The sequence below is a fragment of the Notothenia rossii genome (assembly GCF_949606895.1).
Source record: "Notothenia rossii genome assembly, chromosome: 9".
Taxonomy (NCBI): Eukaryota; Metazoa; Chordata; class Actinopteri; order Perciformes; family Nototheniidae; genus Notothenia; species Notothenia rossii.
This window is the reverse complement of record NC_136907.1, coordinates 6,556,410-6,570,638: the sequence shown is the minus strand read 5'-3', so window position 1 is coordinate 6,570,638 and position 14,229 is coordinate 6,556,410. Positions and strand designations below refer to the sequence as shown.

At 41.2% G+C, this 14,229-nt stretch overlaps 1 protein-coding gene across 2 annotated transcripts in view; it reads right to left on the bottom strand.

Moving 5' to 3' along the window:
- Positions 1 to 289: 289 nt before the first annotated feature.
- The window catches only part of ppm1e (protein phosphatase, Mg2+/Mn2+ dependent, 1E), a 46,203-nt gene continuing 32,263 nt past the window's right edge, over positions 290 to 14,229 (bottom strand). For both annotated transcript variants that reach the window (XM_079648130.1, XM_079648129.1), the window contains exons 3-8: positions 13,192 to 13,313; positions 10,057 to 10,256; positions 8,397 to 8,585; positions 7,698 to 7,841; positions 7,011 to 7,104; positions 290 to 6,651 (exon numbers count right to left, since the gene is read on the bottom strand). In XM_079648130.1, coding sequence (XP_079504256.1) covers positions 5,768 to 6,651; positions 7,011 to 7,104; positions 7,698 to 7,841; positions 8,397 to 8,585; positions 10,057 to 10,256; positions 13,192 to 13,313 — 1,633 coding nt within the window. In that variant the 3' untranslated portion in view covers positions 290 to 5,767. The remainder of the gene's footprint in view (positions 6,652 to 7,010; positions 7,105 to 7,697; positions 7,842 to 8,396; positions 8,586 to 10,056; positions 10,257 to 13,191; positions 13,314 to 14,229) is intronic.

Below are 14,229 nucleotides of genomic sequence, written 5' to 3'. Positions count from 1 at the left end.
GCCCTCCTCCAACACACACGAACGCGCACATGACTTTGTACAGCGCCACGGCTTCCACAGGTGACATTTTTTGTGTACTTATTGTCGAAGCCTTTATTATATTATTCAATGCTATCGGGATGTTAAGAGCATTCCATGGAATATAACAAAAAGTGTTTCTGAAATAAATGACATACCCCACCTTTAACTTAAAGTACAATATGTTCTTCTGAGAAATCTTGGAGAAGAATAATTTGCATGAAAAGACAAACATCACAACTGTTTAAGAAAGAAAAGGCATCAGTCAAGGACTTGTTCTAATCTTTATATACATGATATTTAGTCACCAGTTACAGTACACATAATTTATATACTACAGGAACACATAATACAGGTACTCAACGTGTGTTTACAGTTTTTTTTGTTTGTTTTTAACCTAACCTGCTTGTTGAAGAAGAGCCAATCATGGGGCTTGTCTTCAAACTGAGAGGACTAATCACAGCCCTCCATAATCTTATACACCCTCCCCTTTATTAACCACATTAGCATACATTTAAACAGAGTGCAAAGAAGGCTAAGCATTTTTTTTTTAAATGTACATTGTTGAAAATTACTCAAACATCCAGCCATCTTCTTCACATTCGTTTTTCCCACAGACATGTACATTTCTAAATGTTTTAGCTCCAAATGACCCGGCCCTCTCCCAGGAAGTGTACAGTGCTGTTCTCTATGGAGGGAAAAATGAATGAGAAAAGAACTTCAGGAGCTTCAGGGATTCTGCTCGGTGACCTTTCCTTTCTTCAGCAGAAGACAAGCCCTCAGAGAGCCTTTTAATGCAACGTCATTATTGCTTACAGAGAAAAGAAAAAGCTTTTTTTGCGTGTTCACAGACACACAGTGCAGATTCCTGGAGGGGCACTCTATAGTTGAGACAGTGATTATAGGAGCTTTCATCATCGACAATTACAGACACCCTGAGAGGAAAGGGATTGTCTTCCTCTCTGATTTGAACCACCTTGTGGTAATACAAGTTTTTGCAAGGATTATTACTCAATGTCCCCCTCCTTGTGGTTGCAATCAACACATCCTTCATGTTGACGGTTAAGTCAATAGAAAACTGTTTAAATCAGACTTGTAACACCAGATTCGTTTTTTTTCTCACTTGCTTCTCAGGGCCTCTGTAGGGAGGGAAACATCCGACTCAGAGGAACGTTTTAGTGCAAGCAAAGCGTGAGTGAGGGAGGAAGTGTGGGTTTCTCGAGCTTAGGTAGAGGAGTGATGTTTTTATTGCTCATACAGTGACAACTTCTGGCAGTTTGCGATATATTTTGAGTAACACTGTATAACTGATTTTGGTGAAGGTTTTGTGAATGAAACCCTTGAAATCCTGTCTGTGTTACCCTCCAGATCTCAGAGTTTGAACACACTGAACATCTGCTTTGAAACTACTTCAGCGAATCACAGGAATCCAGAACTACTGCAGCTGCTCTGAGGTGGGACAATAGTGCTTCAATTATTCCCCCAAAACACCACATCTGTGATCTTAAAAAAAGTAATTTGTTGTTAGATCTTGTTATAATGACAAAACACCAAGTATCTTGCAAAATATCTTCCTGTCAAAAGAAAAGCTATTGTGTTGTAATTATAAAAATCCTACAGAGCACCCAAAGTCCAAAAAGAGAATCGGTCGGCCATCTTGGTACAGACTTATGTTTAGAAACGATATGTTTCGTGTCCCCCAGAGAATGAATCCTGTGGACGTCTGTGCTCACCTGTATTTTTCTCTAGTGGACTATGAGGATAACATTTTTGTTCAAGGTCAAATTTGAATGTGTCATCTAGTGCCACCAGCAGGTCAATTACACTTGTCCAATAGGCTTCTTGGTTTTTGACCAAACCCGCAAGTCTAATGACATTTCAGTTAGCATGCTAACGTGCTAAGCTTCTGTGTGTCGGCTAACGCATAACTTGTGGTGATGTTTCAGGACTTTAAGGTCTTAATAGCGATGGTTTTCACCAAACCAGAATGACGTTTCTTTTGCAATATTGTTAATTTAGCTATTTTTGTGGGTATTACAGGAATAATAAACTGTAAGTGAATGTTTTTAAGACTCCCCGAGAAAACGTTGTCATTCTAACAAGATCCATAGACCAAAACATTTCCCTGTTGCAGCTTTAGAGTTTTCTGCCCTGTGTGATCCATGTAAAATATCTAATGTTATCTAAAAGACTTGCAACACAGTGGTTATAAGTGAAACTCCATTTGACCTCAATCACCACCACAGCTCAAGTGTTACTCATCTCTAATTGACGCCAAGCTAATCAACTAACACCTGCTGAGCTGGGAAATAAAACATCTAAAAAGTACTGATATAATTTGATTGGCAAGATGTTTTTCTTTTAAAGGCTGTTACTGATAAAACATGTTCAAATCCAAGCTGCAGATTGGAGAAACAGTATTTTAAGCCGATATCTTAAATAACGTTCTCCCCAGTTTTATATTTCCTGTCAGGGTAAGAAAGCAGGGTGTAACTGCAGCTAGGCCACAATAGTTCAACTAAAACTCTTCTAGTGAAATTCAAACTGTTTTAAAACCTTTTGATATAGTTCAGTAGCTTTTGAAGGCAGCGGCAGTGTTTATAGACAGATGCCCCTCGATAACATCACACCCTCGTCTCCACCTCGGTGAAGCGAGGCTTGGGATCCAGATCCTTGTGGAGCATGGATAAAAACCACTGATTTTACAAGACAGAATTATAATATGTACACTTCTTAAGAAACTTACAGTAAGTACTCGTAATATATTATATATGACTGTGATATCCTTATTTCCCCCAGATCTTCTTTGTGTATCAACTAGCCTTTTGACAAACTGCAGTGATATTTCTCTAAAAGGGATCCAGTGGCTTTAGTTTGTGTAGAGTCCCGGCAGGACATTCCTCATATCTAAGATGCCTTTTCAGATGCGAATCTTCGCCAATCGAAAAAAAAAGAAACCTCCTCATTTCGACACAGAGTCCTTGAGGTACATTCTGCTCCACTGATGCTCAGTCAGTCCACAGGATGGTTTACCAGTAAGACTGACCCTCAAACCAGTACCTGGTGAATCACATTTTCGGATACCACCTTATGTGTGTGACTGTGCCACAGAAGTGGAGGCACAATTTACAGCACCTGGTCGTCACTCACGTCCTGGCGTTTGGAAATTCAACCAAAGAATGTGGGAATGACGATGTTAAGGAATGTTAGGGAATAATAAATGTGTCCAAAATGGCCGTTTGGTAAACCCCACTCGCAACGGGGCACAACCGGCACAACACGCTGTCTAACTAAGGATTCTTCCAAATACTTGGTAGCCTATAAAATGAGTTGCGAGTGTCTTTTTTTTGCCTTCCCCAGCCCCGAAAAACAAAAGACAAACACCAAACGTTACCATCTCAGATTAAATAGTTTAGTGAACAGTTGCTTGCTCCAAAAAAACTTAAAAGGAGGACGCCAAAGCATTTTTTGGGGGTTTAGCTATGATTTCATAGTTTCAGACCAAGTTTGCAGTGCAGTTAGTTCATAATCAGTAAGTATGGTTAGACACAGTAATGCGATTGTGTGACACAGATCAGTCTGTGTGCTAATATTATTTTACCCTGTTAATCAGTATTATTTGATGATTACATTTGATTAATTATTACTATGCGTTAATATTGTTGAATAGGAACAACAATATTTGCTGTTAGATACACAGTATGGACCAATGAATGTTGATGGGGAAACTGGCTTTCATGCTAGCCAGGTGTTATGAAACGTGTCATAAAGACTTCAGTTGGAAATCTGCCCCACTGTCAGCAGGGAAGAGGGGCTCTCCATTGTTGAATCTACATCAAACCAGAGAGAGATCCAGTGATAAATGTGCTGTAGGGTCTAAAGAGTCAGCCTAAATTGGTGAGGACCTCATTATGTACTGATAAATAAACTCTGCTCTCTGAAGTGGATTATCTTATTTTTTTCCTAAAATGACTACGATAAGATTTGAGCTAACAACGTCCTTGTAGCATAACGGTTTAGATGTTTTTGGTTTAATCCAATGTTTGTTATATTACTACAAAGCTTGCAAGTATTTTGACTTTTAAACAGCTCCTAAATATACATATATCCTACTAAAAGACAGAGGCTAAAGCTAGCTGGTCCGCCTTCCAGTCTTTATGCTAGGCTAAGCTAATTAGCTGCTAGCTTTAGCTTCGTTTTTAGCATAGGCTACAGCCATAACATAACTCTTGGGAAGAATGGTAAGTATTATATTACCCAACACTATTAAACTATTCCTCAGAAGGGGCACAGACTCATGAAGGCCAGACTTGTACTTAACAGAAGCACAGTAATGTAATAATAACTGAATATATGTGTACAGGAAGCAGACTTTTGTTACACATTTGAAAGGCACGTGTTCTGCAGCTTTTATCTATCCTGACCCAAAAATGTGAATAGCTCACACTTAATAAGCCCGCTGAAATAAGATATGTTCAATGGGTTTTGTTTAATTGTAAATACACTTTTTGCAACGTGGGCACCAACAACATCTATTAAATGCTTCTCCACTTATTATCTCTGGAGTATATCCCCATTTGGAATAATGGAGTACATTAAGCATGTATTCAGGTAAGTGACTGCTAATCTTTTTTAATCCTGTGTTAAGTGCTTTTATCTGTAGACAGATTGTGACTGGATAATAGCTGGACGATTGTCTGTATGGGGACAAAAGAACAGGGACAAAGAATATTCCAGCCTTCTCAAAAGCTACACAATTAGAGTTTAATTTATGGTCCACACGAACCATATATTAAACTCAAATTGTTTAGCTTTTCTCAACATAGGCAACATCTTTCTCAAAAGAAAGTGTTGGCACATCCTCCATTTACAGCTGTAAGTAAAGATGTTTTGATATTCCGGCATTGATGTTGCCCATGATATTTAAAAATGTATAATAGTGATGATATGTTAATAATACACGTATGGTGATATTTTGTAAATAATAAAGTGCTTCTTAATTCACACTATCTATTAGTGTTGTTGTTATTTAAGTATGCTTTTCAACAGCTATGTTTACTATGTAGCTTGTTTCCAAATCAGAGGTGAAAAAAGCACACGAAAACTGCAAAAGATGAATTTAGTCTTAGGGTTAAGGGAAATCTTAATGCTACGCTACAGCTAGAACAAATGACAAAAGAAAGTATTTTTAACATTTTAAAGCCTCAATAATGCTTTTGTAGCCGAAAGTGAGCAACTCTGTGCTGCCAGGATCCAACATCTTAAGGAGAACAGTTTAATGAGCACATCAATACTCAGGGGTTTGTAATAACATGTTCACCATCACATGTTGGTGCAATTTTCAGGTTTCAACATAGTTTTGGTCAGGTAGTGTGTATTCTTACTTTTCTCAAGCAAGTGATGAGATCAAATTTATATTTGGTCCTATAACTTTTTCTCTTTCTGTTAAAAACAGACCCTGCTTAAACCACGAGCGACCAAGCATTCCAATTCAACTTTAATGTGTTGAATGCAAGTGAGCATTGGAGAAGGATGCCGTTTTTTAGCACTAAGGAGCAGAGCTTGTGTTTAGTGGGCCAGCTTACATTGGGACATATTGGAACAGAGAGCACCACTCCTCCGACAGAGATTCAGCAGGAGCAACAACTATCGACTATGACAGAAAGACGTGTTGTTGAAGGCAGAGGTGGATGTGAGGGCGAGCTGAGGGGCCGATGAATAAATGAAGGAGATGGTTTGGGTCGCCTCTCTAAATGGAGGCATCATGGGGCAGGTGAAGCTCTGCAGCTCCAGGCCTGCTGATGGAGCGGCGCTGTGTGTGTGGCAGCAGCTGGCCGCAGGGTAGCAGCCCCAGCAGCTCCTTGGAGGCTCCGGGTCTCCGACGACGACCGCCATACCCGGGCCTGTGGCTCCGCCTCGCTGCCTGGCCTAACAACATGGCAGTATGGGGCCACAGGGGGTCCGTGAAGCTAGACATGCTGGGCGTCAGGAAGGAGAGACAGGACCTGCGCCTCAGTGGGCGTAGCTCTGGATACATGTGGGAGGTTGAGAAGAGGTCGAGGCCAAAGATGGAGCGCGGCTGCCTCGCGGCCCCCGTCAGCGAGATACGGCCCTCCAGAGCTGGCCCCAGCAGGCAGAGGCTCGTTCTGTCTGTGAGCGAGTCCGTTCGGTCTTCGTACCCGATGTCAGCGGGGGCCGAGCACTGATGCAGGGGCCAGCCGCCGCGAGCCTTCCCCCCGTTGTCCGCATTGCTGCCTCCCTCTCCCCCGTCGCGCTCCCCCCCTCCAGCCTCATCATCCTCCTCCTCCACCTCCTCCCCCACCACCACCCCCTCTTCCCTGTCCTCAGTGCCGCCGGGTGGGGGGCAGCGAGGGTCCCGCAGGAACACCACGATGACGGTGATGTTGTCGCTGGAGCCTGCGTCGCGGGCCGAGGCTACCAGCTTGTGGGCCACCATGGCGGTGTCTCCGCTGTTCTCCTCCAGATGGTCGCTCACCACTCGCACCGCCTCTTCAGAATTGACCGTGTCCCAGAAACCATCGCAGGCCAGAATCAGGTAGTCCTCTGTGCCGTCCATAGGGCAGATGTCATGGTCTGCAACCCCGCTGATGTAAGGCTTGTGCTCGGAGTCGCCTGTCAACACATGTCGAAGGTTATTCTGCTAATACTGGCATTCAGGACAGACAGAGTGAGAGTAGATTCTCTTGTCTCCGGAGACAAAAAACGATTTAAAAGGGACTAGTTTTAACTGGTGACATCTAGAAATGTGTAATAAAAAGGAGAGATGTTCTGCGACCTTCTCCCGTGCAAAATCCTCAATGTCTGTAAATTAGTCATTTTAGTAATGAATACAAATTCCACTGCAAATGACCTACCATGTTTTCCCAAACACAGAGGTCATGGATAATATCATTTTTCTAATTTCTCAATCCGAAACATGAATGGAAAATGAAATGATACTGTATGTAAACATGTGTTTATCAACAGCTCACCTATTGCTCTGGATACAGACAGACTGCCATTAACCCTCCATGTGCCAAACCAGATCACACAGCCTCCCAGAGCCTCAATCCTCAGCTTCTCATCCTGCACACACACATCAAGTGGTTTAGTGGGGAGGACGGTCACATGGTACCTATGTTTTTACCACAAATTCATATTTCATTCATACGTTTTTGTTTCGAATGGCAGTTTATTTAAATCAGGGGTGTCAAACCCAAGGACTTCATTTTATGTGGCCTGTGAGAGCTCTGAAAGAATATAATATGTTTATTATATGGTTACATGCAGCTTTACAGAAGCACTTGCCCATAAACTACATGTCCCAGAATGCATCTCATTTTGTGACATGCCACTGCAGAGACTTGCAATTATTTGCCATACACTTCTGTTTTCAGAATTAGTTAATTAAGAAGTTATTTCCCTATTTGATAATAATCCAATGCAGAGGCAACAATGTAATATAATATATTATTTTATATATATTATATATTTATATATATATATTGATAGTCTTAAAGTTACAACCGGCCCATTGAGTGCAACCATAATGGGAATGTGGCCTGCGATGAAATTGAGTTTGACAACCCCTGATTTAAATGAATGATTAATCTTTTTAGCTATTTTGTTCTCATCTAAACCTTGCCTGTGTGATGCTAAAGTGGAACCCGGTGTGTTACCTCTCGGTCTGGTTTGTGTGGCTTCATCAGCTCCACCGCCTCCCCTTTCCTGACCAGCATCACCTGGGAGTCTCCGAGCCAGGCGACGTACATCGTGCGGCCCCGAAGGAACGTCACCACACCCGTCGTGCCACAACGCAGGTGCTGCGAACACACGCACACAAACGTTACAGTGTTTAATGTGCACACCAAGCAGCAGCTGCAACACCAGTTCTTGTTACCCCACAAGTTTTCAAATGAAGAGATTATGATTTCTCTCTACCCAACGGTTTATGCAAGTACAGCTGAATTACTTAGTGACTGTAAAACAATTAATTTACAACAACTTTCATTAAAGCCATTTTGTCATGTTAAAACATGAAACACCCAAACATGTAGTAAAGAAGTACGAGCATCAGCAGTAATATTGGTAGCAGGTTCACTCATACTGTAACGTGCAATTAGGTATCTGCTAAATCTATATCTAAATACTTTTAATATTTACATTAATTAAGTGACCGTCTATGTTTCCTGTAGTTATTGAATTGCTCTTTTGATTGCACTGTTAGTGTACAGTTTTATTATTATTATACTGCTGTGTTTATGGTATTTTTGTAACTCTGGCACAACAATTTCCTTCGGGATAAATAAGTCCTATCTTATCTTATAATAGTAGAATAGTTTACACTTTGTGGTTTTGTTGTTTGTAGGTGCGGTTACCTCTCGTCGGGCCTTCTTCATAAATGCCAAGTCGGTGACTCTGAAGGCTTTGCAGAGCGCCTCCATCGGGTCCTGTCTGAAGCATTCCTGCTGGAACAGGTTGACGTGGAGGTGGTTGGCAGCGTAGATCGCAGCGTCGACACCGCCGTGACCGTCAAACACGGCAAAGTAAGCCTGCTCCTCCTGATCCTGAGAGACAAAAAGGGTGATTTAGCAGATAGATTCAATAACACAAAACCACATAGAGACTTCAGGTCTTAAAGGAGTACATATATACAATAATCAAAGGTTTGTTTTAGTGGTTTAAACTGCAATGCATACTGTGTCATCATCTTTAAGGTATGCTTTCATTTAGAAAATCCCTATCTATGTCACCATTTCCACCCAAGCACACTTCCTTCATTAAGAAACCAGTATTTCAATTGTGGATCATATTTGAGTTGCTTGATACATAACTCATTGTTTAAATGGGTGTCTTGTGCAGGCCACTGAATTGAATCGATATCCTATTGTGGTAGACTTTGTGAGATAAAGAAATATCTTATTGTTCTCCAAATAATTGATATAATTTTGTTTTGTGATGAAACTTTCTTTTAATTGAATCCCATCTTATTTTTTTCTGAAGACATTTTACTTTGACTTCTTACATGTTGAACTCAAATACCTGTACTTTCTACTTCTTACATGTTGAACTCAAATACCTGTACTTTCTACTTCTTACATGTTGAACACAAATACCTGTACTTTCTACTTCTTACATGTTGAACTCAAATACCTGTACTTTCTACTTCTTACATGTTGAACACAAATACCTGTACTTTCTACTTCTCACATGTTGAACACAAATACCTGTACTTTCTACTTCTCACATGTTGAACACAAATACCTGTACTTTCTACTTCTCTCATGTTGAACACAAATACCTGTACTTTCTACTTCTCTCATGTTGAACACAAATACCTGTACTTTCTACTTCTCACATTTTGAACACAAATACCTGTACTTTCTACTTCTCACATGTTGAACACAAATACCTGTACTTTCTACTTCTTACATGTTGAACACAAATACCTGTACTTTCTACTTCTCTCATGTTGAACACAAATACCTGTACTTTCTACTTCTCACATTTTGAACACAAATACCTGTACTTTCTACTTGTTACATGTTGAACTCAAATACCTGTACTTTCTACTTCTTACATGTTGAACCCAAATACCTGTACTTTCTACTTCTCTCATTTTCCAAACAGGCTGGTTCCTTTAGTCTGAATGTGTGTTTGGTGGCGTGATCATTATTATTTAGAGTCATTGCGTGCCTATTGATTTGAACACGATCCGTGTATCCATCATTTCCTGGTCTTCTCTAAAGAAGAGGGACCAATGAAAACGTTGTCATGTTGCCGTTGTTCAGCATGGAAACATTCATTAGCTAACAATGACATTATTGTTCTATTAATATAAAGGGAGGTCAGGTACTCTTTAAAACAGCTGCTAGTTATGGGTACTTTTTACTGAAGTACATTTCAAAGTTCTTTACTTTGAATTGAGTAAAGAAGTTTAGTCAGTACTTCTACTTTCACCAGAGTATTTTGAAACACAAGTATCTGTACTTCTACTTGAGTAAAGGATGAGTGTACTTTTTCCATCTCGAGTCATACCTGAACATTGAAGAGCGAGTTGAAGTCGGGGATGATGACGTGTTTGTCCTCCATCTTGCGCCTCATGTTCTTGATGGCGTGGATGGACGTCTCGTAGTACGGCTGCGGGCGGCGGCGGTACGGCAGGTCCTTCATCCAGAGGCAGCACACCTCGAAGAGCTGGTTGAACACCAGCCAGGCCAACTTCACCGACTCCATCTCTAACACACACACACACACACACACACACACACACACACACACACACACACACACACACACACACACACACACACACACACACACACACACACACACACACACACACACACACACACACACACACACACACACACACACACACACACACACACACACACACACACACACACACACACACACACACACACACACACACACACACACACACGTCACAATCAGTCAAACAGATTATTTTTAGGGACCGACTAGTAAAAGCAATTCGTAGCTAAACGAAAAACATCATAAAAACTTCCCCAACTTCTCTTCTTGAAGTTTCTAAATGTTGTATTATTTCTCTTTGTGTTTAGTGTGTTGGACCATCAACTCCTCTTATCTCTGTTATACCACAGCAATGTTTGTATGCAAAGTATTAATTGTTAACATCTATTATATCATTGATCAGTTTACTTCTTTATTCCATTCAAGTAGGGATATATATTTTCTCTGAGGGCTGCAAATAATGATTATTTACACTATTAGTTAGTCTGACAATTACTTGTTTTAATAAATGATTAGTAGTTGGTGTGTGAAATGTTACAAGAAGGTGACGTGTTTGTCTGACCTACTTTAATTGATAAATGTAGTTCACATAACACCCTTATCTTTTATTCAACTTTAAAATATGGCAAGGTAAAACTATATGAATAACAATGTTATTAACTTGTAAAAAGCGTGACCCCTATGTTACTGAAAATAAATAAAGAACACAGTACGATCCTTTTTGACTGATTGTATGTTTAACTAAAAGGATTTAACTTGTTCTGCTGTGTCAAGAATCACATTTTGAAAAGTCCCCGTCCTCTGGGAGGGTCACGCCCCGCAGGGACCCGTTTTACTTTTTCTCAGAAACTGTCATTGAGAAATTAGTGGAGCAGGACGAAGAACGAGGGCTCCATCGCTCTGATAACAAAGACTGGGGCTGTGTGTGTGTTTGACCTACTAATGTTAGCTGCAGGTGGAATAATAATCTCTCCTGTCATTTGCCAGCGTTCTCTCTCTCTCTCTCACGCTGCTCAAACAAAAAATGGACCGGCCTACACTGTGTCCCATTTCCTCCGACCACCCCTCCAGCTCCTAAAACGACATGCACTTACAAAAAACAGCGCCTTCCCCATCTCCAAAATAAAGATGTTGCGTCTGGCAGCAGGATTTACCCATAACACCTTGCAAACAGCTACAGAGTGCAGGGAAGCGACTTCAAACAGGCAGGGATCATCTGTTATGCAACACCAGAAGTATTACTTTTGAAAATACACACACAGCGAGGTGAAGAACGACAACATTGAACACTTTTCATAACTTTTCTAACGTGTGACATTTGGGCTATCAGCAGTCTGATAAAGGTGAGATCAATAAAGAACGGTGTACTGGAGATGAGGCGTTTTCCTAAAGAGACCAACAAAGTGTCTCTAGACAAATTCTGCATCTCTTTCACACTTTTATTAAATAATGTTTAATTATAATCTCTTCATCTCTGCGTTTGAGCTATTTAAACAGCAAGGACTTTTTTTTTATGTCAACAAATCCCATGAAAATCTTTCTCTCAATACTTTGTTACCCTGTACTAAGATATAACAACTAAATAAATCACAAATATAGTTTCAGCTTTAAAAAAAAAGGCTCCCAGTTTCTTTGGGAAAATGTTACTCAAAAAGGAGTCCGTAAATAAATAATACAATATATTCTAATAATATTCTTCAACACACCGGTGAAGATCATTGGTAAATATGTGGATGCTGTATTTCCTGTAAAATAATTAACTAAACTTAATATTGAAATGTATAAAAGTATTTTTCATTATAATGTGACTATGGTTAGAAAGAGCCTGATCATCATCATCATCATCATCACACCACCTTTGGTTCGTCTGTTGTAACTGTACGCTGTTTATTCTGTAATATTTATTTTCTATAGCACATCTGTCCTAGGAGAGGTCCTTAGTTCCTACTATTTAACCCATTAGTAATGTTTTGTTGGGGGGAGTTTTTCCTTCTGAGCTGCTAGGGTCTGAGGAAAAAGGGTATGCTGTGGTCTGCAAAGCAGCGGGGGGGCGTGTGGCGCAGTGGATAATGCGTTGGTGTTTGGATCAGGGGGTCACAGGTTCAAACCCCACTGCAGTCAGCATGTCGTTGTGTCCCTGAGACACTTCACCCCAAAGTGCTCCTGTGGGGATTGCCCACAGTATTGAGTATGTAAGTGGCTTTGGATAAAAGTGTCTAACAAGTGACATGTAATGTAATATCGGGCTGTATGAACAACATGTGATGTATTGATAATCCTTTTAGTGAGTTGGACTGTGAGTCTGTGCAACAACACCCTGGAGGTTAGAGGAGGCTGCTGTGTACGTGAGTTGGAGACCTAATTTGACGTTGTGTTTCAAGGTGTCAAGGTTCAAAGCTTTTATTTTCATTCGTACATAGCAACAGTGTAGTTATGATGATGGAAATCTTAGGTCACAGGCTCCTCCAACAGGGATACACATATATTAGATAAAGTGTGTGTGTGTGTGAGTGAGTGAGTGAGTGAGTGAGTGAGTGAGTGAGTGAGTGAGTGAGTGAGTGAGTGAGTGAGTGAGTGAGTGAGTGAGTGAGTGAGTGAGTGAGTGAGTGAGTGAGTGAGTGAGTGAGTGAGTGAGTGAGTGAGTGAGTGAGTGAGTGTGTGTGTGTGTGTGTGTGTGTGTGTGTGTGTGTGTGTGTGTGTGTGTGTGTGTGTGTGTGTGTGTGTGTGTGTGTGTGTGTGTGTGTGTGTGTGTGTGTGTGAGAGAGAGAGAGAGAGAGAGAGAGTGAGAGAGACAGGAAATCCCCTGCTGGATGTGATTAGGAAACCAAAGAGAGGGAAAACAGAGGCTGTCAATGATATCCATCTTCATGTAAACAGCTGGGTGTGTGTGCTCACGTGTTACAGGGTCATGTCCCTCCTCGGGGGTCTTGTTGATGTGGTGTATGGAGAGGTCGGTCTGCAGCAGGCTGTCGGCCGTGGCTCGGGCGAGAGCTGCAGCCAAAGAGCAGGGGCAGTTACTGAGGAGAGAGAGGACAGATAGAGAGGGTCAATACAAAACATGTTAAAGGTCACCTATTGTGCAAAATCCACTTCTTCATGTCTCTTCTACATCAACATGTGTCCTCTCTTCTCCATGTCTCTTCTACATCAACATGTGTCCCCTCTTCTTCATGTCTCTTCTACATCAACATGTGTCCCCTCTTCTTCATGTCTCTTCTTCATCAACATGTGTCCCCTCTTCTTCATGTCTCTTCTACATCAACATGTGTCCCCTCTTCTCCATGTCTCTTCTACATCAACATGTGTCCCCTCTTCTTCATGTCTCTTCTACATCAACATGTGTACCCTCTTCTTCATGTCTCTTCTACATCAACATGTGTCCCCTCTTCTTCATGTCTCTTCTTCATCAACATGTGTCCCCTCTTCTACATCAACATGTGTCCCCTATTCTCCATGTCTCTTCTACATCAACATGTGTCCCCTCTTCTCCATGTCTCTTCTACATCAACATGTGTCCCCTCTTCTTCATGTCTCTTCTACATCAACATGTGTCCTCTCTTCTCCATGTCTCTTCTACATCAACATGTGTCCCCTCTTCTTCATGTCTCTTCTACATCAACATGTGTCCCCTCTTCTTCATGTCTCTTCTTCATCAACATGTGTCCCCTCTTCTTCATGTCTCTTCTACATCAACATGTGTCCCCTCTTCTCCATGTCTCTTCTACATCAACATGTGTCCCCTCTTCTTCATGTCTCTTCTACATCAACATGTGTACCCTCTTCTTCATGTCTCTTCTACATCAACATGTGTCCCCTCTTCTTCATGTCTCTTCTTCATCAACATGTGTCCCCTCTTCTACATCAACATGTGTCCCCTATTCTCCATGTCTCTTCTACATCAACATGTGTCCCCTCTTCTCCATGTCTCTTCTA